At 52.6% G+C, this 23,284-nt stretch overlaps 1 protein-coding gene across 1 annotated transcript in view; it reads left to right on the plus strand.

The window, feature by feature from the left end:
* Positions 1-1,577: 1,577 nt before the first annotated feature.
* Positions 1,578-23,284, plus strand: part of sirt2 (sirtuin 2 (silent mating type information regulation 2, homolog) 2 (S. cerevisiae)) — a 56,012-nt gene continuing 34,305 nt past the window's right edge. The window contains exons 1-9 of the mRNA XM_072489861.1: positions 1,578-1,708; positions 4,164-4,201; positions 10,081-10,129; positions 12,441-12,557; positions 13,934-13,975; positions 14,975-15,081; positions 16,991-17,047; positions 17,286-17,354; positions 19,594-19,813. Of these exons, the coding sequence (XP_072345962.1) occupies positions 1,693-1,708; positions 4,164-4,201; positions 10,081-10,129; positions 12,441-12,557; positions 13,934-13,975; positions 14,975-15,081; positions 16,991-17,047; positions 17,286-17,354; positions 19,594-19,813 (715 nt within the window). The 5' untranslated portion in view covers positions 1,578-1,692. The remainder of the gene's footprint in view (positions 1,709-4,163; positions 4,202-10,080; positions 10,130-12,440; positions 12,558-13,933; positions 13,976-14,974; positions 15,082-16,990; positions 17,048-17,285; positions 17,355-19,593; positions 19,814-23,284) is intronic.

Consider the following 23,284-nt stretch of genomic DNA (forward strand, 5'->3'; position numbering starts at 1 on the left):
GCCATTATTTTGAAGAGAAGGGAATTTCTCCCGAGTGTCCTGGCCAATACTTATCCCTCAATGAACATCACAAGAAAACACGATCTGGTCTTGTCACATTGCTGTTTGTGGGAGCTTGCTGTGCACAAATTGGTTTGTCGGCGTCCCTACATTACAACAACATTGACAGCGTTGCAAAAGCTGTAAAGCGCTTTGAGAGGTCCCGGGGTCATGAAAGGTGCTACATAATTGCAACTCTTCCTGTTGAATCCTGATAAATGTCAACTTCTTTGACAAAGAGTCATCCAGACTCGTAACGTTAGCTCCCTTCTCTCTCTACAGACGCTGTCAGATCTGCTGAGATTGTCCAGTACTTTCTGCTTCTGTTTCGGATTCCAGCAACCGCAGTAATTTGCTTTTATCTTCCTGATAAACGTCAATGTGTGTGGATCGTTATTTTCGCTGTCATGTACAAGTATCAGCAAGGTTTGCGGCAACCTGCCACATCAAATTGCTATCCCTGTATGGCCAATATCATTGCAATGCATTGTTTGCATTCATAAATTAACATTTGATAATTCTCTCTCAAGGGCGGCACAGTAGTTAAGCACTGCTGCTTCACAGCGGGTTCGATTCCCGGCTTGGGTGACCGTCTATGTGGAGTCTGCATGTTCTCCCCCTGTCTGCGTGCGTTTCCTCCGGGTGGCTCCAGTTTCCTCCCACAAGTCGTAGAATCATAGAATCTGCAACGCAGAAGGAGGCCATTTGGCCCATCAAGTCTGCACCGGCCCTTGGAAAGAGCACCCTATCCCCGTAACCCCACCTAACCTTTTTTGGACACTTAAGGGCAATTTATCACGGCCAATCCACCTAACCTGCACATCTTTGGACTGTGGGAGGAAACCGGAGCACCCGGAGGAAACCCACGCAGACACGGGGGAGAACGTGCAGACTCCACGCAGACAGTGACCCGAGCCGGGAATCGAACCTGGGACCCTGGAGCTGTGAAGCAACTGTGCTAACCACTGTGCTACCGGTCCCGAAAGACGTGATTGTCAGGCGAGTCGGACGTTCCGAATTCTCCCTCGGCGTACCCGAACAGGCACCGGGAGCCTGGCGACTGGGGGCAGGGGGGGGGGAGGTGACATTATCACCGTAACCTCACTGCAGCGTTAATGTAAGCCTACTTGTGACACTCATAAAAGATTATCACTTTTGTCACCGTTTTGGCAGCACAGCCACACGGATTGCTGCTACAGTTTGTGTGCGACACTGGCAGTCTTGGAACTCAGCCTTAGCCTCCCAAAGCTGGCTCCTGAGTCACATATCTGTAATTATGATATCACATAGGGGGATGCAGTGATTTTTAAAAAATCTCTCTCCCAATTGCAAAGATGCATTGCTCTTGCCACTTCCCCATCCATGAACGTTATGATTGTTTTCTCCTGCGCAGCCATTGTGTTTTTTGCCCTCCTGGTGTTGCTGTTGGTGGTGGAGCGGATGGAGATAGCCACCGTAGCCAGCTCGCAGCACAACCTCCACCTGTACAACACCCACCCTTAGGGCGGAACCTTTCTCCGGCACACCCTGAGAGCGGAACCTTTCTCCGGCACGCCCGCCCTCCAGCCGGACCCATTTCGGGCGGGAGACGGACGAGTGGAGGCGGCGGACCCGCCGGCGGACGGACTGTGGAGTTTGCGAGAAACCGGCTCGATGTCGGGGCCGCAAGGTGAAGGGTGAACTGAAGCTCGCCACTGGAAGGGGCCTTTCCCGCCTCTCTCACTCCCCCCGCCGCGAATGCGATCGCCGGCGGGTTCGGGCCTCCCCCCCCCCCCAATCGGGCGGTGCGGGGAAAGATGGCGGCGGGCGACGCTTGGAGGAGGGGCGGGGTCAGCGTGACATTTCGTGATTGACGGCGGACTGGACCAATCGGCTGCGGGTCACCCCGCCCTGGGCCAATCAGACCACGGGGTGGGCGAGTCTTAGTGACAAACCAGTTAAAGGGACATTTAAAGGAGCCAATTAAAGCGGGGGACACATAATAAAGCTGAGAGCAGGTTGGTTGGTAAACATGAAGTCATTTTTCTCTCTCCTCATAGAAGCTGCCTGACCGGCTGAGAATTCTGCGGTATTATTTTCTTTCTATTCAGATTGCCAGCATTCTGGAGTATTTTGCTTTTGTATTATTATAATCTTTATTATTGTCACAAGTAGGCTTACATTAACGCTGCAATGAAGTTACTGTGAAAAGCCCCTAGTCGCCACATTCTGGCGCCTGTTCGGGTACACAGAGGGAGAATTCAGAATGTCCAATTCACCTAACAGCACGTCAGGAAACCCACGCAGACACGGGGGGAACGTGCAGATTCCACGCAGACAGTGACTCAAGCTGGGAATCTAACCCGGGACCCTAGTGCTGTGAAGCCACAGTGCTAACCACTGTTACAAGCCGCCTCTCACGCTTAATGCCTTCAACTCTCGAACGTGTCCTCGCTCAGCCACCCTCATCTGTTCCAGTAATGCCCGACGTAATGCCCAGGGGGTTGGATAGGGTGGACAGTGAGAGCCTTCTCCCGCGGATGGATATGGCTGGCACGAGGGGACATAACTTTAAACTGAGGGGTAATAGATATAGGACAGAGGTCAGAGGTAGGTTCTTTACGCAAAGAGTAGTGAGGCCGTGGAATGCCCTACCTGCTACAGTAGTGAACTCGCCAACATTGAGGGCATTTAAAAGTTTATTGGATAAACATATGGATGATAATGGCATAGTGTAGGTTAGATGGCTTTTGTTTCGGTGCAACATCGTGGGCCGAAGGGCCTGTACTGCGCTGTATTGTTTTATGTTCTATGTTCTATGTAATAAAAACAGGAAGTGCTTGTATGAAGACAACACCCACCTTGTTTTGTTTAATAATTCTTGTTTATTTTTGTTATGTAAAAACGTTGGTTGGTAAAGCTAATAAAAACGTTTATTAAAAAAAAAACAAGAAATGCTGGAAAGGTGAAGCATCTGTGGAGAGAGGAACATAGTTAACATTTTGAGTATCGTTTGACTCGCCTTTGCAACTCCATGTCCATCTGGCACAGACTGTATGGGCCGAATGACCTCCTGCTGCGTAGTGATAACTCAGTCATCATTAGAATCCAAAGAATGCCTACAGTGCAGAATCATAGAATTTACAGTGCAGAAGGAGGCCATTCGGCCCATCGAGTCTGCACCGGCTCTTGGAAAGAGCACCCTACCCAAGGTACACACCTCCACCCTATCCCCATAACCCAGTAACCCCACCCAACACTAAGGGCAATTTTGGACACTCAGGGCAATTTATCATGGCCAATCCACCTAACCTGCACATCTTTGGACTGTGGGAGGAAACCGGAGCACCCGGAGGAAACCTACGCAGACACGGGGGAGAACGTGCAGACTCCACGCAGACAGTGACCCAAGCCGGGAATCGAACCTGGGACCCTGGAGCTGTGAAGCAATTGTGCTATCCACAAGGCAACCGTGCTGCCCAGAAGGAGGCCATTCGGCCATCGAGTCTGCACCGGCCCTGGGACAGAGCACCCAATTTAAGCCCACGCCACCACCCTACCCACTAACCCCACCTAACATTTTTGTACACTAAGCACGGCCAATCCACCTAACCTGCACGTCTTTCGAGACTTGTGGGAGGAAACCGGAGCACCCGGAGGAAATCCACGCAGGCACGGGAAGAACGTGCAGACTCCGCACAGTCACCCGAGGCCGGAATTGAATCTGGGTCCCTGGATCTGTGCAGCAGTGCTACTCGAGGAACAACACCTCGGCTTTCGAGGAGGCACTTTATAGCCTTCCTGCTTCAGGTTTGACTTCAAAGATCAACTCTGCCGCCCCCAACATGTTTTGGATTGATTTTGGTTATTGAATGGCAGCTGTTGGTGATAATTCTGTTTTCTCACGTTCTCTGGCCTAATCCTTCGTTTGTCATTCAGCTTGACCCCTCACCGTTTGATGAGATTTTATTTGGGAAGGAGAAGGTCATAGGTTAGCCTACCGAAGAGACATTGTGTACCAGTAATGTTGCGATTGATGTGTTCATGCAGTAGCTGTGCATGGATGGAGAAGGCCCTTTAAACTCTTTAAACCCTACCTGCGATCTAAAAGAAGTCTCTCAAACCTGTTTCTTTTCCTTCTTCAGCTTCCGTGCCAAAGACCGACCCTAATTCTGGAAGTGAGGTACCAAAATAATACAATAATTTATTGTGAAAATGCATCTTTTGGTCTCCAGACCCTTGTAATCGATTCCTAACCCCCAAAATATTCCATGTTACCTCAACTTATGTTTATATAATGCTTTCAACAAAACAAAACATCCCAAGGCTCTTCAAGGGAGCATTAGAAAATTTGACGCTGAGACCCCGTATCTAAGGAAGGATGTGCTGGCCTTGGAAAGGGTCCAGAGGAGGTTCATAAGAATGATCCCGGGAATGAAGAGCTTGCCGTACGAGGAACGGTTGAGGACTCTGTGCCTGTACTCATTGAGGTTTAGAAGGATGAGGGGGAATCTTATTGAAACGTACAGGATACTGCGAGGCCTGGATAAAGTGGACGTGGAGAGGATGTTTCCACTTGTAGGAAAAACTAGAACCCGAGGGCACAGCCTCAGACTGAAGGGACGATCCTTTAAAACAGAGATGAGGAGGAATTTTCATTTCATTTCAATTTCTTCAGCCAGAGGGTGATGAATCTGTGGAACTCTTTGCCGTAGAAGGCTATGGAGGCCAAATCACTGAGTGTCTTTAAGACAGAGATAGATAGGTTCTTGATTAATAAGGGGATCAGGGGTTATGGGGAGAAGACAGGAGAATGGGGATGAGAAAAATATCAGCCATGATTGAATGGCGGAGCAGACACGATGGGCCGAGTGGCCTAATTCTGCTCCTATGTCTTATGGATATGTTATCAAGAATTGGTAGATTTGAAGGAGTGTCCTGAAGGAGAAAAGAGAGGCAAAGAGGTTTAGGAAGGGAATTCCAGAGATTGGGACCCAGGCATTAGAAGGCACGGCAGCTAATGGTGAAATGATTGAAGTCAAGAATGCTCAAGAGAGCAGAATTGGAGGAACACTGAGACCTCGGAGGGTGGCCAGACTGGGAATCGGTGAAGGTCGGATTTTGGTGTGGGTTAGGACACAGGCGGCGGGTTATGGATGATCTGAAGTTTGCAGAGAGTAGAATGTGGGGGACCAGCCAGGAGTGAATTATATGTTTCCTTCATGGGATGTGGGTGTTGCTCCCCACCCCTAATTGCCCTTAAAGAGGCCCAGGACAGTGAAGGACAGCAGATCCCCTTCCCTAAAGGGGCATTAGTGAAGCAGATGGGGGAAAATTTTACCTTTGATTCCAAATTTGTTTTTTCTTTTAATTCCACCATCTGCCTGGTGGGATTCGGACCCAGGTCCCCAGAGCATTACCCTGGGTCTCTGGATTATTAGTCCAGTGAAATCCCTCCCCTTCTTTAGTATCACGAAAAGTAACAAGTTACCTGGTTGTTGGAATTCTCAATTACGACTTCCGGTTGCGGCTATGCGGAGATAAGTCGCACGTTCGGCAGCTCCCGCTAAAAACGGACTTTTGGGCTCTTTTTAGGGCCCGTAACGGCGCTTGTTCAACGTTTCCCGGCGTGGGAAGGGGACAGCAACATTCCCCCGATAGTGTATGGATTGGACCAGGAGTGGGGCGATTAATAAAAGTGGCATTGAAGCAAAGAAAGGTGGAGGGAGGAGGACCAAGATGGCGGCGGGCGGAGACCAGGCAACGTGGAGGCAGTGGGTGCAAGAGCAGCAGGAGCTTCTCCAGTGCTGTTTTAAGGATCTGAAGGCCTCAATCGATAAGCCGCTGGAGACCCAGGCGGCCCAAGGGGCAGCGATCTGGGAGGTCCGGCAGAAGGTCTCGGAGGACGAGATCCTGGGCCTGGCAGTGAAGGTGGAGGCGCACGAGGCGCTCCACAAGAAATGGCAGGCGAGGTTCGAGGAGATGGAGAACCAGTCGAGGCGGAAAAACCTGCGGATCCTGGGTCTCCCGGAGGGATCGGACGTGGGGACCTACGTGGTCACCATGCTGAATTTGCGGGGGCTTTTCAGGGGCCCTTGGAGCTGGAGGGGGCCCACCGAGTGCTGGTGAGGAGGCCCAGGCCCAGCGAGCCGCCGCGGGCATTGCTGATGCGGTTGCACCGGTTTGCTGATCGAGAGTGTGTGTTAAGGTGGGCCAAGAAGGAGCGGAGCAGCAGGTGGGAGAACGCGGAGGTCCGGATCTACCAGGATTGGAGCGCGGAGGTGGCGAAGAAGAGGGCCAGTTACAACCAGGCGAAGGCAGTGCTGCACAGGAAGGCGGTGAAGTTTGGTATGTTGCAGCCGGCGCGTCTGTGGGTCACCTATAAGGATCGACACCATTATTTTTGAGTCCCCGGAGGAGGCGTGGGCCATTGTTCAGGCCGAAAAACTGGACTCAGACTAAGGGTTGGGGATTGTTGGGTTGTGTTTCGAGGGGGGGTTCTTTGTTTTTTGGGGGTTGATTGCGCATTGTTTTGATTAGGTCCGCCGGGCGGGCTCATGGGGGCGGGTAGGTAAACTGCTTGGGGGGTTGATGGTCAGTAGGGGAGATGGGCCTGGAAAGGGAGCTGCGCCAGGGGAGGCGGGGCCAGGCGAGTCGAAAGCGCGGGCTTTTTCCCGCGTTTAGGGCTGAAGGGCCGGAGCTGGGAAGTGTGGGCTTTTTCTCCCGCGCTGGGGGTGGAATGGATGAGATCCCGCTGGTGGACAAGGGGGGGTGAGGGGAAGTTCCACACTGGGGGGGTTGATGGAGTGGCCGGGGTCAGCTGACTTACGGGAGTGCAATGGGGGGAGCAATGTAGCTAGGGGGGGAACTAGCTGGGGGGGGGGCGGGTGACTGGGTTGCTGCTGGAATGGCCAAGGGGGAGCTGGAGTTGGTAGAGGAGGTCGGGGCGGGGGTCTGCCGCTGTGGGGAACGGGCCGTGCAGGGGGCGTGGGCACGTGGCTGGCCTAGGAAGGGCTATGGCTAGTCGGCGGGGGAGAGGGGTGAGTAGCCCCCTGATCCGGCTGATAACCTGGAATGTAAGGGGACTGAATGGGACGGTCAAGCGGGTGCGGGTGTTCGCACACCTGAAGGCGGATGTGGCCATGCTTCAGGAGACGCACCTGAGGGTGGCGGATCAGGTAAGGTTGAGAAAGGGGTGGGTAGGCTAGGTGTTTCATTCGGGTTTGGATGCAAAAAATCGGGGGGTGCCGATCTTGGTGGGGAAGAGTGTCGTTCGAGGCAGACAATGGCAGTAGGTATGTGATGGTAAGTGGCAAGCTGCAGGGGGAGCGGTGGTGTTGGTCAATGTATATGCCCCGAATTGGGACGATGCAGGGTTCATGCGGCGTATGCTGGGCCGGATTCCGGACCTGGAGACAGGGGGCCTGATAATGGGGGGAGATTTCAACACTGTGCTGGACCCGGCATTGGATCACTCTAGGTCTAGGACGGACAGGAGGCCGGCGGCGGCCAAGGTGCTGAGGGGGTTCGTGGACCAGATGGGAGGGGTGGATCCATGGAGGTTTGCGAGGCCGGGGGCCAGGGAATTTTCATTCTTCTCCCATGTCCACAAGGCCTACACCCGGATTGACTTTTTTGTCATGAGCAGGACGCTGATTCCGAGGGTGGAGGATACGGAGTACTCGGCGATAGCCATTTCTGATCATGCTCCGCACAGGGTGGACCTCGAGTTGGGGGAGGAGAGGGACCAGCGCCCGCTGTGGCGCCTAGAGGTAGAGTTGCTGGCGGACATGGAAGTGAGCGGGCGGGTCCGGAAATGTATAGAGATACCTGGAGGCTAATAACAATGGGGAGGTGCAAGTAGGGGTGGTCTGGGAGGTGCTGAAGGCGGTGGTCAGAGGAGAGCTGATCTCCATTAGGGCACACGAGAGGGGGGAGAGGAGGGAGAGGTTGGTGGGGGAGATGGTGAGGGTGGATAGGAGGTACGCAGAGGCCCCAGAGGAGGGATTGCTTAGGGAGCGGCGTAGCCTCCAGGCTGAGTTCGATTTGTTGACCACCAGGAAGGCAGAGGCGCAGGGGGCGGTATATGAATGCGGAGAAAAGGCGAGCCGGATGCTGGCTCACCAGCTTCAGAAGCGAGAGGCAGCTAGGGAGATCGGGGGAGTTAGGGTTGGAGGAGGGAACACGGTGCAAAGTATGATGGGTATCAATGGGGGTCTTCAGGGACTTCTGCGAGGAACTGTACCGGTCTGAGTCCCCACTGGAAGAGGGAGGGATGGGTCGCTTCCTGGACCGGCTGAGGTTTCTGAGGGTGGAGGAGGGGCAGGTGGCGGGGCAGGGGGCGTTGGTTGGGTTGGAGGAGTTGGTCAAAGGGATAGGGAACATGCAGGCGGGGAAGGCACCGGGGCCGGATGGGTTCCCGGTTGAAATATGCGGACCTGCTGGGCCCGCTGTTGGGAAGGCCCTTCTACGAGGCAAGGGAAGGGGGGGCCCTGCCCCCGACGAAGTCTAGAGCGCTGATTTCCCTGATCCTGAAGCGGGACAAGGATCCCCTACAGTGTGGGTCATATAGGCCGATCTCACTCTTAAATGTAGACGCAAAGTTGCTGGCAAAGATTTTGGCCATGAGGATAGAGGACTGTGTGCCGCAGGTCATACACGAGGATCAGATGGGGTTCGTGAAAGGGAGGCAGTTGAATACTAATGTACGGAGGCTCTTGAATGTTATAATGATGCCGGCGATGGAAGGGGAGGCGGAGATAGTGGCGGCGATGGATTCCGGGAAGGCCTTTGATAGGGTGGAGTGGGGGTACCTGTGGGAGGTGTTGAAAAGGTTCGGCTTTGGGGAGGGGTTCGTCAGGTGGGTGAGGCTGCTGTATGAGGCCCCGGTGGCGAGTGTGGCCATGAACAGAAAGAGGTCAGAGTATTTCCGGCTACATCGGGGGACGAGGCTGGGTGTCCCCTGTCCCCCCTGCTCTTTGCACTGGCGATTGAACCCCTGGCCATGGCGTTGAGGGAGTCGAGGAACTGGAGGGGGCTGGTGCGGGGTGGGGAGGAGCATCAGGTGTCGCTCTATGCAGATGATTTGCTGCTATATGTGGCGGACCCGGTGGGGGGAATGCCGGAGGTGATGAGGATCCTTAGGGAGTTTGGAGATTTCTCCGGGTACAAGCTGAATATGGGGAAGAGCGAGTTGTTCGTAGTGCACCCGGGGGACCAGGAGAGGGGGATTGGTGAGCTCCCACTGAAAAGGGCGGAGAGGAGTTTCAGGTACCTGGGGGTCCAGGTGGTTCGGAGCTGTGGGACCCTTAACTGGGGGGCTTAACTTCACGAGGCTGGTGGAGCAGATGGAGGAGGAGTTTAAGAGGTGGGACGTGCTGCCACTCTTCCTGGTAGAGTGCAGTCAGTTAAAATGACGGTGCTCCCGAGATTTTTGTTCTTGTTCCAATGCCTCCCCATCCTGATCCCTAGGGCATTCTTCAGTCGGGTTAACAGGAGCGTTATGGGGTTTGTGTGGGCGCAGAAGACCCCGAATGTGAGAAGGGTGTTCCTGGAGCGGTGCAGGTATAGGGGGGGGGGGGGGTGATTTGCGTCATTGCTGATTACACTTCAGAAGTAATTAATTAGGGTGGCGCAGTGGGTTAGCACTGCTGCATCATGGCGCCGAGGTCCCAGGTTCGATCCCGGCTCTAGGTCACTGTCCATGTGGAGTTTGCACATTCTCCCCGTGTTTGTGTGGGTTTCGCCCCCACAGACCAAATATGTGCAGGGTAGGTGGATTGGCCGCGCTAAATTGCCCCTTAATTGGTAAAAATGAATTGGATACTCTAAATTTCTTTTTAAAAAAGAAAAAAAAAGTAATTAATTGACTGTGAAGTGCTTTGGGGTGTCACAAGGTTGTGAAAGGCTCGATATAAACTTTCTAACACCAGTGGCGAATGAGGCCCAGACTCCATGCCACAGCTGTGCCATTGAAAAGGGAATTGGGCACGTGTTAGATACGAAGGAATGGTTGTTCACAATAAATTGCACCAGTAGCTTTGGCTTTCTTTTATCTTTCAGAGCGCGGATTCTCAAGGCGAAGCGAGTGAGCCAGCTGACGGTTATGAAAGTACGTCCGGTTTCTCTCATTCGTGTTTTACTGGCCGTTTCTTCCACAATTCCGATCTTGTTATTTCCCTGCCCTCCTCTCATAGAATAGATCATAGAATTTGCAGTGCAGAAGGAGGCCATTCGGCCCATCGTATCTGCACCGGCCCTTAGAACGAGCACCCGACTTAAGTCCACGCCTCCACCCCAATTAACGTTTCGGACACGAAAGGGCAATTTTATCAAGGCCAATCCACCGAACCTGCACATCTTTGGACTGTGGGAGGAAACCGGAGCACCCGGACGAAAGCCACGCAGACGCGGGTGAATTTAGCTGCTGTGGCAGGATTTGAACTCGTCCCCAGAACATAAGCCTCAGTCTCTGGATCCCAATGCAGTGATATTAACCACTATGCCACCATCGCCCCCTAGCCGTGTGTGACCTAAGGGGGTCATACATACATACATTGCCCAACCAAGTTAAACCTAATGACCCCAAGGGTCACAATCTAAAACCCCACGACTCATGTGATTTGTCATAAACATGACCATATATAAACTTTGAAACAAGAGGTGGGGGGGAAGCTACTGCTGTTTGTCAATTTGACCCCAAACTAACCAGCTGCCCCCATAGTGAGCTTACAGCCGATTGCTTAATTATGTGTACTGTAGGGTGGCGATGCTGACTATTAATCTAATTAGTGGCTAATTAAGTCCGTGCAGTCTTTTGATTGAAATGTGTTGAACTGATGTCAGCTGGAACATAGCAAAATATATTTGTAAAACCCTCATACTGGGCACAAATCTGTAAGTGTCACGGTTCTCTGCCCCAGCGCGAGAAATGCCACAGGAGAAAGGCCTGCTTGTGTGCGTAATTGTGCAGGGATAAAACGGGTGGTTTGAGAATGGAAATTCAGCTTTTTTAATTGTGTGGGTTTGGTGCTGAAAGGGTGAACAATGCCAATCGAAGGGAGTGGGTCACGTCTCCGGTTTCAGCCCCCCCCCCGCGTTCTACCAGGATTGCGAAAATGGTATCCCGGGGATGTGGGTTTTCAGTCACGTGGAGAAACTGGTCTCCTCACAATGGAGACCGTTCTCTCTCTCTCGCTCTCTTCTCTCTTACAGTCATATTGAATCATATTGAATGGTAGTGCAGGTGAGAAGGGCCGAATGGCCTACTCTGGAGTCTTATTTTTTACATTTCTTTAGATACCATGTCCTAAAAAGGCATCAGTGACGTTGACCGTGTTTCCCTATGGTTATGCTTGGCAAGGTACTGCAGAAGTTTACCTTTGCCTTCTTAAGATGACTGACTATTTTTAATCATGGAGTCTTGGCGTCATAGCTGGGCAAGCATTTGCTGCCCATCCCTAATTACCCTTCAACTGAGCGGCTTGCTCAGCCCTTCCATTACTTAGAACCATAGAATTGCTACAGTGCAGGAGGAGGCCATTCAGCCCATCAAGTCTGCACTGACCCTCTGAAAGAGCACCCTAACCTAGGTCCACCTCCATCTCCCGTAACCCCATCTCACCGTTGGATACTAAGGGGCAATTTAGCATGGCCAATCCACTTAACCTGCACATCTTTTGGACTGTGGGAGGAAACCGGAGCACCCGGAGGAAACCCACGCAGACACGGGGAGAACGTGCAAACTCCACGCATTTAACCCCGTTGCTGTGGATCTGGAGTCACGTGGACCAGACCGGGTAAGGACGGCAGATTTCCTTTCCCAAGTGAACCAGATGGGTTTTTAACGACAATGGATTTTTTTTTATTGAGTTCAGATTTCACCGCCTGCCGTGGTGGGATTCAAACCCAGATTCCCCCAGAGCATAACTCTGGGTCTCTGGATTGCTCGTCCGGTAACGATCACCCCACCACCACCTCTCCTACTGCATGCACATTGGCGAATATTGGAAAGATTTACACGTTGATCAGAGACGGTTAGGGGAGAAAATTTAATCGAGGAGTTCAAGATGATAAAGGGTTTTGATCGAACAAACTGAGAATAAACTGTTTTCACCAGTTTGGTAAACGGAGGGTCACGGATTTAAGATAACTGGCAAAGGAAGCAGAGGGGTTAATGGGAATTTGATTTTCAAATCAGCGAGTTTTTGATCTCAAAAACGCTGCCAGAAAAAACAACAGATTCAATAATAACTTTCCAAAAGAGAATCAGGTAAATGGGAGGTATTGGCAAGGCTATGGCGGAAACGTGGGGCTCACTGGGAAGCCTCTTCAAAGAGCTGTTGCAGGCATGATGGGGCCAACGGCCTCCGTTTGTGCTGTGAGGTTCTGTGATTTCTCACTCCCCGAGCTTTTCTCCGCAGTGGACTTCCTGCGGAACTTACTGTCAAGGTCACTTGACCTGCGGGAGCAACGGCCCACAAACATCCTGGACGAGCTTAGCCTGGACGGGGTAGCAAAGTACATCCTGAACAAAAAATGTAAGTTACCGATTACACCTCGAGTGTTGTTTCCGTTGACGGCGTCGCTCAGCTTTATCTTTACTGTGTGTTTTGGTGAGGGGAAAAACGTTTGAGACTGTGGCATTGATCTACTCGATGGATGTTGGTGAATGGGATACTCCCATTAACAATAACGGGAACTTTATATAGCAGCCTTAATGCAGTAAAACATTCCACAGGAACATTATCAAACAGGTTTTGAGATGGTGCCACATAAGCATATATTAGGACCGATGTCCAAAATCTGGGTCAAAGAGGGAGGTTTTAAGGATGTCTTGAAGGGGGGTGGGGGTGGAAATGGAGCTGAGAAATATAGGCAGGGAATTCCAGAGGTTGGGGCCCAGGTAGCGAATGGTGCGGTCACCAATGGCGGAGCCTTTAAAATCAGGAATATGCAAGAGGCCAGATGCTTGTAGGACTTGAAGAAGTTAGCATAGGACTACAGAATGGAAGCGTAGCATTCCTACAGTGCAGAATGAAGCCATTCGGTCCATCGAGTCTGCATCGGCCCTCTGAAAGAGCACCCAAACCTAGGCCCACTGTCCCACCCTATCCCTGTAACCCCCTAACCCCACCTAACCTGCACCTCCTTGGACACAAAGGGGCAATTTAGCATGGCCAGTCCGCTTAACCTGCACATAATTGGACTGTGGAAGGAAACCGGAGTACCCGGAGGAAACCCAAGCAGTCACGGGGAGAACGTGCAGACTCCACACAGTCACCCGAGGCCGGAATTGAACCCGGGTCCCTGGCGCTGTGAAGCAGCAGTGCTACCCACTGTGCTACCATGCTGCCCTGAAATGGAGGGCTGTCAGAGTGGGAGCAACTTCATGCTGAGTAATGTTCCCACTACTGCAAGATGCTGGTGACGTGGCCGTGGCTCCTGAAGAATTGCTGCATCAGCATTGTGATCATTTTCCATTTCGCAAGCACAGGCCATCATCCCTCCATTACCTCTGCGGATCTTATTGCTATTGATCTCTTGCTTGGTGTGTGAACAGATACCTGCTCCCTGGCCTCAGCCAGCCTGTAGCCTTCTGCCTGGAGATGATGTGGGGGAAAGTTGTGGTGACATTTCCCCAAGCAGCTCCCGCTATGAACTCCCTCCGCGGGAAACTGAATCGGAATTACCGTTTTACCATTGCCAGTTCCAACATTTCAAAGCACCACCTTACTCTGATATCTTGCTGTCTGACGTTAGCCAGTTTGGTCGTGCCTCTTTAAGCACTTTTCTTTCTCATTCATCTTTTCCTCATTGGCAAAATTGAAAGGTGAGGGGGAAGGGACGAAAAGGAATATTATTTGAGCGTTGACCCTTCGTCAAACATTAATGCTTCTCTTCAATTTCCTTTCAGGTGAAAAGATTATATGCATGGTTGGAGCAGGCATATCAACTTGTAAGTGTTCAGGAGTTTATTACAAAAGAGGCTGTTAAGATTAATTCTCGCCACAGCCTAAGATAATTCTGGGAGAGGGAAGTGAGAAAGTTTTAAAAAAAATATATATCCTTTGATGGGATGTGGGGGTTGCTGGGTGGGCCAGCGTTTGCTGTCCGGGCTCAATTACCCTTCCGACTGAGTGGCTCGGGCAATTAACCACATTGTTGAGACTTTGGGGTCGTAGGTGGGCCAGACCAAGTAAGGACAGCAGATTTCCTTCCCCGAGCGAATCTTGTGAACCAGATGGGTCTGGAGGCCAATCGCGGTAGTTTGATGATCACTATTACTGAGATGTTACTAATTGAATTTAAATCCCACATTTTGTGGTGGGGTTTTGAACCTGTGACCCCCCCCCCTCCCAGGGCATTGCCCTGGACCATTAGTGGTAAATGTCCTGTCACGTTGCCATTACGCTGCCATCTTCCCTGAGTGATGTACAGCGGGACAGTCAAATAAACTTTGACACTGAGCTACATTAGGGCGCGTGGCCTCAAACTTATTCAAAGAGTTGGGGTTTAAAGGTTGTAAACGAGGCCAGAGGAAGTTTTAGGGCAGGGATTTCAGAGCTTGGTGCCCAAGCGGCTGAAAGCATAACTGTGAGTGATTAGGGCGGTGGGGATTAGGGGTGGGAGGGGGGGGGGGGGCGGATGTGTGCGCATAGAGGGGCAGAATTGGAGAATCGCATAAATCCTGGAAGAGGTTATGCAGAAAGTGAGGGGAGGGATTTGAAGGATGATCAGAAGATTGCGCAATTGCCTGACCGGGAGCTAATGTAGTTTTATGTTTATTTGCGTATGTGTCGCGTTGCAGTGTCAGTGGTGCTGGTGCAGAATGGAAGCTTCATTTCCCACATATAACAGGAGATGCATCACTGTGGTCTCTCAAACTGAATTACTTTCAATAGCAAAGAGTCTTTATTTCTAACCACTCTTTCTATGAATTCTCTCCTCTGCAAAGCGGCGGGAATCCCCGACTTTCGCAGTCCTGGTACCGGCCTCTATCACAACCTGCAGAAATATGAACTGCCTTATCCAGAGGCCATTTTTGAAACTGGCTACTTCAAGGTGATTGATGCTTACTTTTCAGGTTGCGGAATGTTACAATTCATTAGATGTGCGCTAGACCTGGCGGCAGGGTGGCGCAGTGGTTAGCACTGCGACCTCATGGCGCCGAGGTCCCAGGTTCGATCCCGGTTCTGGGTGACTGTCCGTGTGGAGTTTGCACATTCTCCCCGTATTTGCGTGGGTTTCGCCCCCACAACCCAAAGATGTGCAGGGTAGGTGGATTGGCCACGCTAAATTGCCCCTTAATTGGAAAAAATGAATTGGGTACTCTAAATTTAAAAAAAAAGATGTGCGCTAGACCAAGATTACCATGCACAGAGAGCTTACAGCACCTTTACACAGAGGTTTGAGCCCCGACTCTGTTGCTGCGCTGCCCCCTTGCTCGTTGAGCCGGTCTCTGGGTGCGTCACTGTGTTTCAGTCTTAAATCTACCTCTTTGACCAACCTTTTGGCCACCTGAAAAAAATGAAAATGAAATGAAAATCATTTGTTGTCACGAGTAGGCTTCAAATGAAGTTACTGTGAAAAGCCCCTAGTCCCCACATTCCGGCGCCTGTTCGGGGAGGCTGTTACGGGAATTAAACCGTGCTGCTGGCCTGCCTTGGTCTGCTTTCAAAGCCAGCGATTTGGCCCTGTGTTAAACAGCCCCTTACAACACCTGTCCTAATATCTGTGTTAACTGGATTCAGATTTAATTCCACTTCTGGAAAATGCCTTGGGATAATTTACTGCATTAAAGGTGCTGTATCAGTTCAAGTTTGGGTTCTAAGTGCAGCTGTGGCTCAATAGCTGGCACTTTCTGCTCCGAATCACAACATTCAGGGTTCGAGTCCCACTCCAGGGCTTGAGCACAGACCTTGAGGCCGATCCACCAGTGCAGTACTGAGGGGGACTGCTGCGCTGTCGCGGGTGGCAGCTTCTGGAGAAGACATTAAACCGAGGCCCCGTCCACTGGGCCTCACTAAGCTCTGCGCAAACAGGTGATCTGATCCTTATCAAAATGCTGTTGGTGGGAGCTTGCTGTGCTCAAACAGGCATTCCCTGCATAACAGCAGCAACAATGTGCCAAAGGCGGGTGGCGCAGTGGTTAGCACTGCTGCCTCACGGCGCCGAGGACCGGGTTCGATCCCGGCCCCGGGTCACTGTCCGTGTGGAGTTTGCACATTCTCCCCGTGTCTGCGTGGGTCTCACCCCCACAACCCAAAGCAGGGTAGGTGGATTGGCCACGCAAAATTGCCCTTTAAGTGGATTTTTCTTATCGGCTGTAAAGCTCTTTGAGATGCCCAGTGGTTGTGAAAGACGCTATATAAATGAAAATGTTTGGTCCTTAAGCCTGTAGCTGGTAGTACACCATGCCAGTGAAGACATGGAATTGCATCAGAGAATCCGTCCCAGTTGCGTTTCCTATGATCCGAGTGAAGGTGCCAAGTCATAGAGTCACAGATGTTTACAGCATGGAAACAGGCCATTCGGCCCAGCTTGTCCATGCCGCCCAGTTTCTATCACTCATCTAGTCCCACTTACCCGCTTTTGATTCATATCCGTCTATACCCACCCTGCCCATGTACGTCTAACTGCTTTTTAAAAGACAAAATCGTACCCGCCTCTACCATTGCATCTGGCAGCCCGTTCCAGATGCTCAACACCCTGTGTATGAAGAAATTTCCCCTCTGGTGTCCTTTGTATCTCTACCCTTGACTGGGGAAGACCGGGGGGGGGGGGGGGGTGTGGACCTGCTTTAGTGGGGGGGTACTATTTACTCTACTTCGACTGGCCCCGTTGTTTTGCACCCTAGACCAAGTTAAAGGTACTCCATTGTGAGGAATTGGACTCCCAAATGCCTGCGACTGTTTTTTAATGTCCTGTATCACTTTGTTAATGTTACCAACATCCGTCTGTTATATTTCAGCAACACCCGGAACCATTTTTCGCATTGGCGAAGGAGCTGTACCCGGGACAGTTCAAGGTAAGCGGAGTTGCAGGCGGAAGAGATTGCAAAAAAATATTTCGACCGAGCATCCCCCTCACCCTTAAAGGCAGCGTGTAACCTCCTGCTCGTCTCGTTGATTTCAGTGGCAGGGAGGACTCTGCAGTTACCCTAAAGCTAAAAACAAAAAAATACATTGGTGTTCAACATAAATGCTTTGGACAAAAAGCAACCCCCTCATCCTCTCCTTTTAGTAACAAATGTGTCTTTTCTGCAGCCCACCGTTTGCCATTATTTCATGCGGATGCTACGCGACAAGAAGTTGCTGTTACGCTGTTATACACAGGTACAGTCTGCCACTGTGTACTATTTTCATTCTCAATCCACGACGGCTCGCAAACTACCTGAATGATACCTTAATCTGGCTGTGAGAGTTGAAAGGTCAGACAGCACAGGCTATCCCCATAGATTTCTCCCCCTGCAGTTTGCTAAGTGCAGTATAGTGGGGGGGTGTAAAATGAATGAAGCATTTATATTATATTAGTTATGTGTTTTCTCTGCCCTGTTGCTTCTGAGCTGCCTGACACCTTGTGGCCCAGTGGGTAACTGCAACCATTATCTTGTATTCCTGGAAAGTGAACCATTTTCCCTCCTCTCGACGAAGGTAGACAAAAACGGCGGAATTAACCAGCGCCTCTATTGTGCCAGCTCGGCCTTCAGCTCCCTATGGAGGGAGGTACAGAGTTAATGTTTTGAGTCCAAGTGACCCTTCTACAGGACCGAGTTCCAAAGAAGAGTCATAGGGACTCGAAACGTTAACTTTATTTCTCTCTCCACAGGTGTTGCCACACTTGCAGCGTTTCCCTCGCATTATCTGGAGTATTTCATTTCATTTCATTTCAGATCTCCAGGATCTGCAGTATTTTGCTTTCATTGTAACCCACCTTAGCTGACCCTCCGAGTACCACCAGCCTCACATGTGCCTGCCTCTGCAGATCGCGAATCGGACTGATCAGCCATCTTGGAGCTCGTCGGCCGAGAGTGGAAGCAAATCACCCTCGATCCCGAGAAACTGCCGAAGGAAGGTTTCTTGCATTCCCTGCTGAACGAGTGGCTCTGTTCCCTGGCATGTGGGTCTCAGACAGCCACATTGAAGTATACTTTCCTGATCTAACAGGGGCTGGGAGGGACCTATCTTCCCAGCCAGCCTATGAATCCAGTGTATTTATTGACCGCTGGTGACCCACAGGAGCCAGTGGGCGCAAGCGATTGTGTAAAAGCAATCTTTAAGGTCGTGTCGGCGAGGAGTTAGTTACTGACCACAGTCTGCCCTTGTGAAGGAGCTGTCTCCTGTTGGGGTGCAGTTCCTTGGGAGACGGACACATACTTTGCCTAAACAACCTTTTTCAATGAGTGCAGTTAGAGTGTCATCGAATAATTGGCCACGAACAAGCTCCCCCACCCCTCACACTCCCCCACCCCCTCAATCTAGACTCTCCCGCCATCTAGTCTTCACCTAGTATGTGTCGGATGGCTTAGTTGGTAGCACTTACGTCCCTGAGACAGATGATCGTAGGTTCAAGTCTGCTCTCAGAGTGAGTGCTACAACCTCGGCACTCAATTACGATGCAGCCTTGATATTTGAGTTGGGGCATGCTATAAGTGACGTCAGGAAGCATTCCTTCACACAAGGGTTTAAAACTGCAGAGTGTGATAAAGACCAGGTATTGATGTTTTGTATGTGATGTTCATAGAATTTACAGTGCAGAAGGAGGCCATTCGGCCCATCGAGTCTGCACCGGCTCTTGGAAAGAGCACCCTATCCAAGGTCAACACCTCCACCCGATCCCCATCACCCAGTAACCCCACCCAACACTAAGGGCAGTAATGTTGATTGAGGGAGAAACATTGGGCAGTGCCAGAACAAAAATTCTTTTTTAAAACTTTCCAATTAAGGGGCAATTTAGCGTGGCCAATCCACCTACCCTGCACACCTTTGGGTTGTGGGGGTGAAACCCACGCAGACACGGGGAGAATGTGCAAACTCCACACAGACAGTGACCCAGAGCCGGGATCGAACCCGGGAGATACTGCTGTATCTCAGCAGCTTATCCCAGTTTTAATTCATTCATGGGATGTGCGTCGCTGGGCTGGGCCAGCATTTGTTGCCCATCAATAATTGCCCCTTGGACTGAGCGTCTCGCTCGGCCATTCCAGAGGGGCTGTTAAGAGACAACCCCATTGCTGTGGGTTTGGAGTGTCGGCCAGACCGGGTAAGGACGGCAGATTTCCTTCCCTAAAGGACATTAATGAACCGGATTGTTTTTTATGACAATCGACATTGGTTTCATGGTCATCGTTAGACTTTTAATTCCAGATTTTTATTGAATTCGATTTTCACCATCTGCCGAGGTGGGATTCGAACCCGGGTCCCCAGAGTTTTATTTGAGGGAATGCAGTGAAATCAGACTTGTACGTTTTGGGAATCTGCCCCGGTGCGTGTTGTGTCTTTGCAGCAGGAGCTTCTTCCTGGCATCAAATTTAAACTCCCCTTGCTTTTATGTTTCCTTGACCCTCTATTCTAGAACATTGACACCTTGGAACGAGTTGTTGGGCTAAAGGACGAAGACCTGATAGAGGCACATGGGACGTTCTACACCTCTCACTGCACCAACAGTGTGTGCAGGAAGCAGTATAACCTGGAGTGGATGAAAAGTAAGTCTGCATTCATACAGCCCTCAGAGCTCCATACACCCCTCAGAAACCCATACACCCCTCAGAAACCCGTACACCCCTCAGAAGCACGTACACCCCTCAGAAACCCGTACACCCCTCAGAAACCCGTACACCCCTCAGAAACCCGTACACCCCTCAGAAACCCATACACCCCTCAGAAACCCGTACACCCCTCAGAAACCCGTACACCCCTCAGAAACCCGTACACCCCTCAGAAGCACATACACCCCTCAGAAACCCATACACCCCTCAGAAACCCATACACCCCTCAGAAACCCGTACACCCCTCAGAAGCACATGGGGGTGAGCTGGCTTCTTGAACCGCTGCAGTCCGTGTGGTGTAGGTACACACACAGCGCCGAGAGGGATGTTGTTCCAAGGATTTTGGAGCAACAACAGTGAAGGACTGGCCGATACATTTCTGAGTCAGGGTGGTGTGTGGCTTGGTGGGGAATCTCCACGTGGTGCTGTTCCCCGTGTGTCTGCTGTTGTCGTCTAGGTGGCAGAGATTGCGGTTTTAGATGGTGCTGCCTAAGGAGCCTTGGGTAAGTTGCTGCAGTGCATCTAGGGTCACCAAACTGTGTTAACCTCAAGCTGCTTGAGAGGACAGCTGGGAGGACCAGGAAGAACAAAACCACCTCCCAGCCATAGATGGTGCTGCAATTAAAGAAAGCGACCACAGGAACAAGCCATTCAGCCCCTTGAGCCTGTCCCACCATTTAATGAGGTCATGGCTGATCTGTGACCTAACTCCATATACCTGCCTTTGGCCCATATCCCTCAATATCTTTGCTTAACAAAAATCTATCTATTTCAGATATAAAATTAACTGACCCAGCTTCAGCTGTTTAACTCACCTCCTTGCTGTTCTTTTGTGTTTGAGTGTCTGATTGCTAAAAATCATTTTCCTCAGCAACTGTGTCCAATTGAAGGGTGTCTGTCTTGCTAATTTAACATGAAGACACTTTAAAAGTATCTCAATCCATATGTATATATATTATGTTCTGTACACACAACTATACAATATTGATTACACATCAAAAGTACTTCATTGGTTGTAAATTGCTTTGAGAAAGGACGGCACGGTGGCACAGTGGCTAGCACTGCTGCCTCACGGCGCTGAGGTCCCAGGTTCGATCCCGGCTCTGGGTCACCGTGTTTGCACATTCTCCCCGTGTCTGCGTGGGTCTCACCCCCACAACCCAAAGATGTGCAGGGTAGGTGGATTGACCACGCTAAATTGCTCCTTAATTGGAAAAAAAAAATTGAATACTCTAAATTTATAGGGGGGAAAAATTGCTTTGAGAAGTCCAGTGGTCATGAAAAGTGGTATATAAATGCAAGTCCCTTTTAACTTGGCTGTGAGGTACATTGAAACATCCCGAAGATGTGAAAACATCTCATTTGAAAAGTGGCACCTCTGACAGTGTGGCACTCACTTAGTGTTGTCCGACTGACACTGCGGCACTCCTTCAGAGCTACCCTTCCGACAGTGCGGCGTTCCCTAAGCGCTGACCCTCCAACAGTGCGGTGCCCTCTTGGCGCTGACCCTGTGACAGTGCGACGCCCTTCGGCGCTGACCCTCTGACAGTGTGACGCTCCTAGGCGCTGACCCTCCGACAGTGCGACGCCCCCTTGGCGCTGACCCTCCGACAGTGCGACTCCCCCTCAGTACTGACCCTCCGACAGTGCAACGCCCCCTCGGCACTGACCCCCTGACAGTGCGACGCCCCCTCGGCACTGACCCTCTGACAGTGCAACTCCCCCTCAGCACTGACCCTCCGACAGTGCGACGCCCCCTCGGCACTGACCCCCTGACACTGCGGCACCCCCTCAGCACTGACCCTCCGACAGTGCGACTCCCCCTCGGCACTGACCCTCCGACAGTGCGACGCCCCCTCGGCACGGAACCTCCGACAGTGCGACTCCCCCTCGGCACTGACCCTCCGACAGTGCGAAGCCCCCTCGGCACTGACCCCCTGACAGTGCGACGCCCCCTCGGCACTGACCCCCTGACACTGCGACGCCCCCTCGGCGCTGACCCTCCGACAGTGCGACGCCCCCTCGGCACTGACCCCCTGACAGTGCGACGCCCCCTCGGCACTGACCCCCGACAGTGCGACTCCCTTCGGCACTGACCCTCCGACAGTGCGACTCCCCCTCGGCACTGACCCCCTGACGGTGCGACGCCCCCTCGGCACTGACCCTCCGACAGTGCGACTCCCCCTCGGCACTGACCCTCCGACAGTGCGACTCCCCCTCGGCGCTGACCCCCTGACAGTGCGACTCCCCCTCGGCACTGACCACCTGACAGTGCGACGCCCCCTCGGCACTGACCCTCCGACAGTGCGGCACCCCCTCGGCACTGACCCTCCGACAGTGCGACTCTCCCTCGGCGCTGACCCTCCGACAGTGCGACTCCCCCTCAGCACTGACCCTCCGACAGTGCGGCACTCCCTCGGCACTGACCCTCTGACAGTGCGAAGCCCCCTCAGCGCTGCCCCTCCGACAGTGCGACTCCCCCTCAGCACTGACCCTCCGACAGTGCGACTCCCCTTCGGCACTGACCCTCCGATAGTGCGACGCCCCCTCAGCGCTGACCTTCCGACAGTGCGACTCCGAATTGTCACTGACCGCTTGATAGTGCGGCGCCCTCTCGGCCTGACCCTCTGACAGTGCGGCACCCTCGGCGCTGACCCTCCGACAGTGTGACTCCCCCTTGTCCTGACCCTCTGACAGCGTGACTAACCCTTGGCGCTGACTCTCTGACAGTGCCACTCGCCCTTGGCCTGACCCTCCGACAGTGCGGCACCCTCGGCGCTGACCCTCCGACAGTGTGACTCCCCCTTGGCCTGACCCTCCGACAGTGTGACTCCCCCTTGGCCTGACCCTCCGACAGTGTGACTCCCCCTTGGCGCTGACCCCCTGACAGTGCGGCTCCCTCGGCGCTGACCCTCCGACAATGCGGCTCCCTCGGCGCTGACCCCCTGACAGTGCCACTCCCCCTTGGCCTGACCGTCCGACAGTGCGGCTCCCTCGGCGCTGACCCCCTGACAGTGCGACTCCCCCTCGGCACTGACCCTCCGACAGTGCGACGCCCCCTCGGCACTGACCCCCTGACAGTGCGACGCCCCTTCAGCACTGACCCTCCGACAGTGCGACTCCCCCTCGGCACTGACCCTCCGACAGTGCGACTCCCCCTCGGCACTGACCCTCCGACAGTGCGACTCCCCCTCGGCACTGACCCTCCGACAGTGCGACTCCCCCTCGGCACTGACCCTCCGACAGTGCGACTCCCCCTCGGCACTGACCCTCCGACAGTGCGACTCCCCCTCGGCACTGACCCCCTGACGGTGCGACGCCCCCTCGGCACTGACCCTCCGACAGTGCGACTCCCCCTCGGCACTGACCCTCCGACAGTGCGACTCCCACTCGGCGCTGACCCCCTGACAGTGCGACTCCCCCTCGGCACTGACCACCTGACAGTGCGACGCCCCCTCGGCACTGACCCTCCGACAGTGCGGCACCCCCTCGGCACTG

The sequence above is a fragment of the Scyliorhinus torazame genome, chromosome 25 (genome assembly GCF_047496885.1).
Source record: "Scyliorhinus torazame isolate Kashiwa2021f chromosome 25, sScyTor2.1, whole genome shotgun sequence".
In the NCBI taxonomy this organism is placed as follows: domain Eukaryota; kingdom Metazoa; phylum Chordata; class Chondrichthyes; order Carcharhiniformes; family Scyliorhinidae; genus Scyliorhinus; species Scyliorhinus torazame.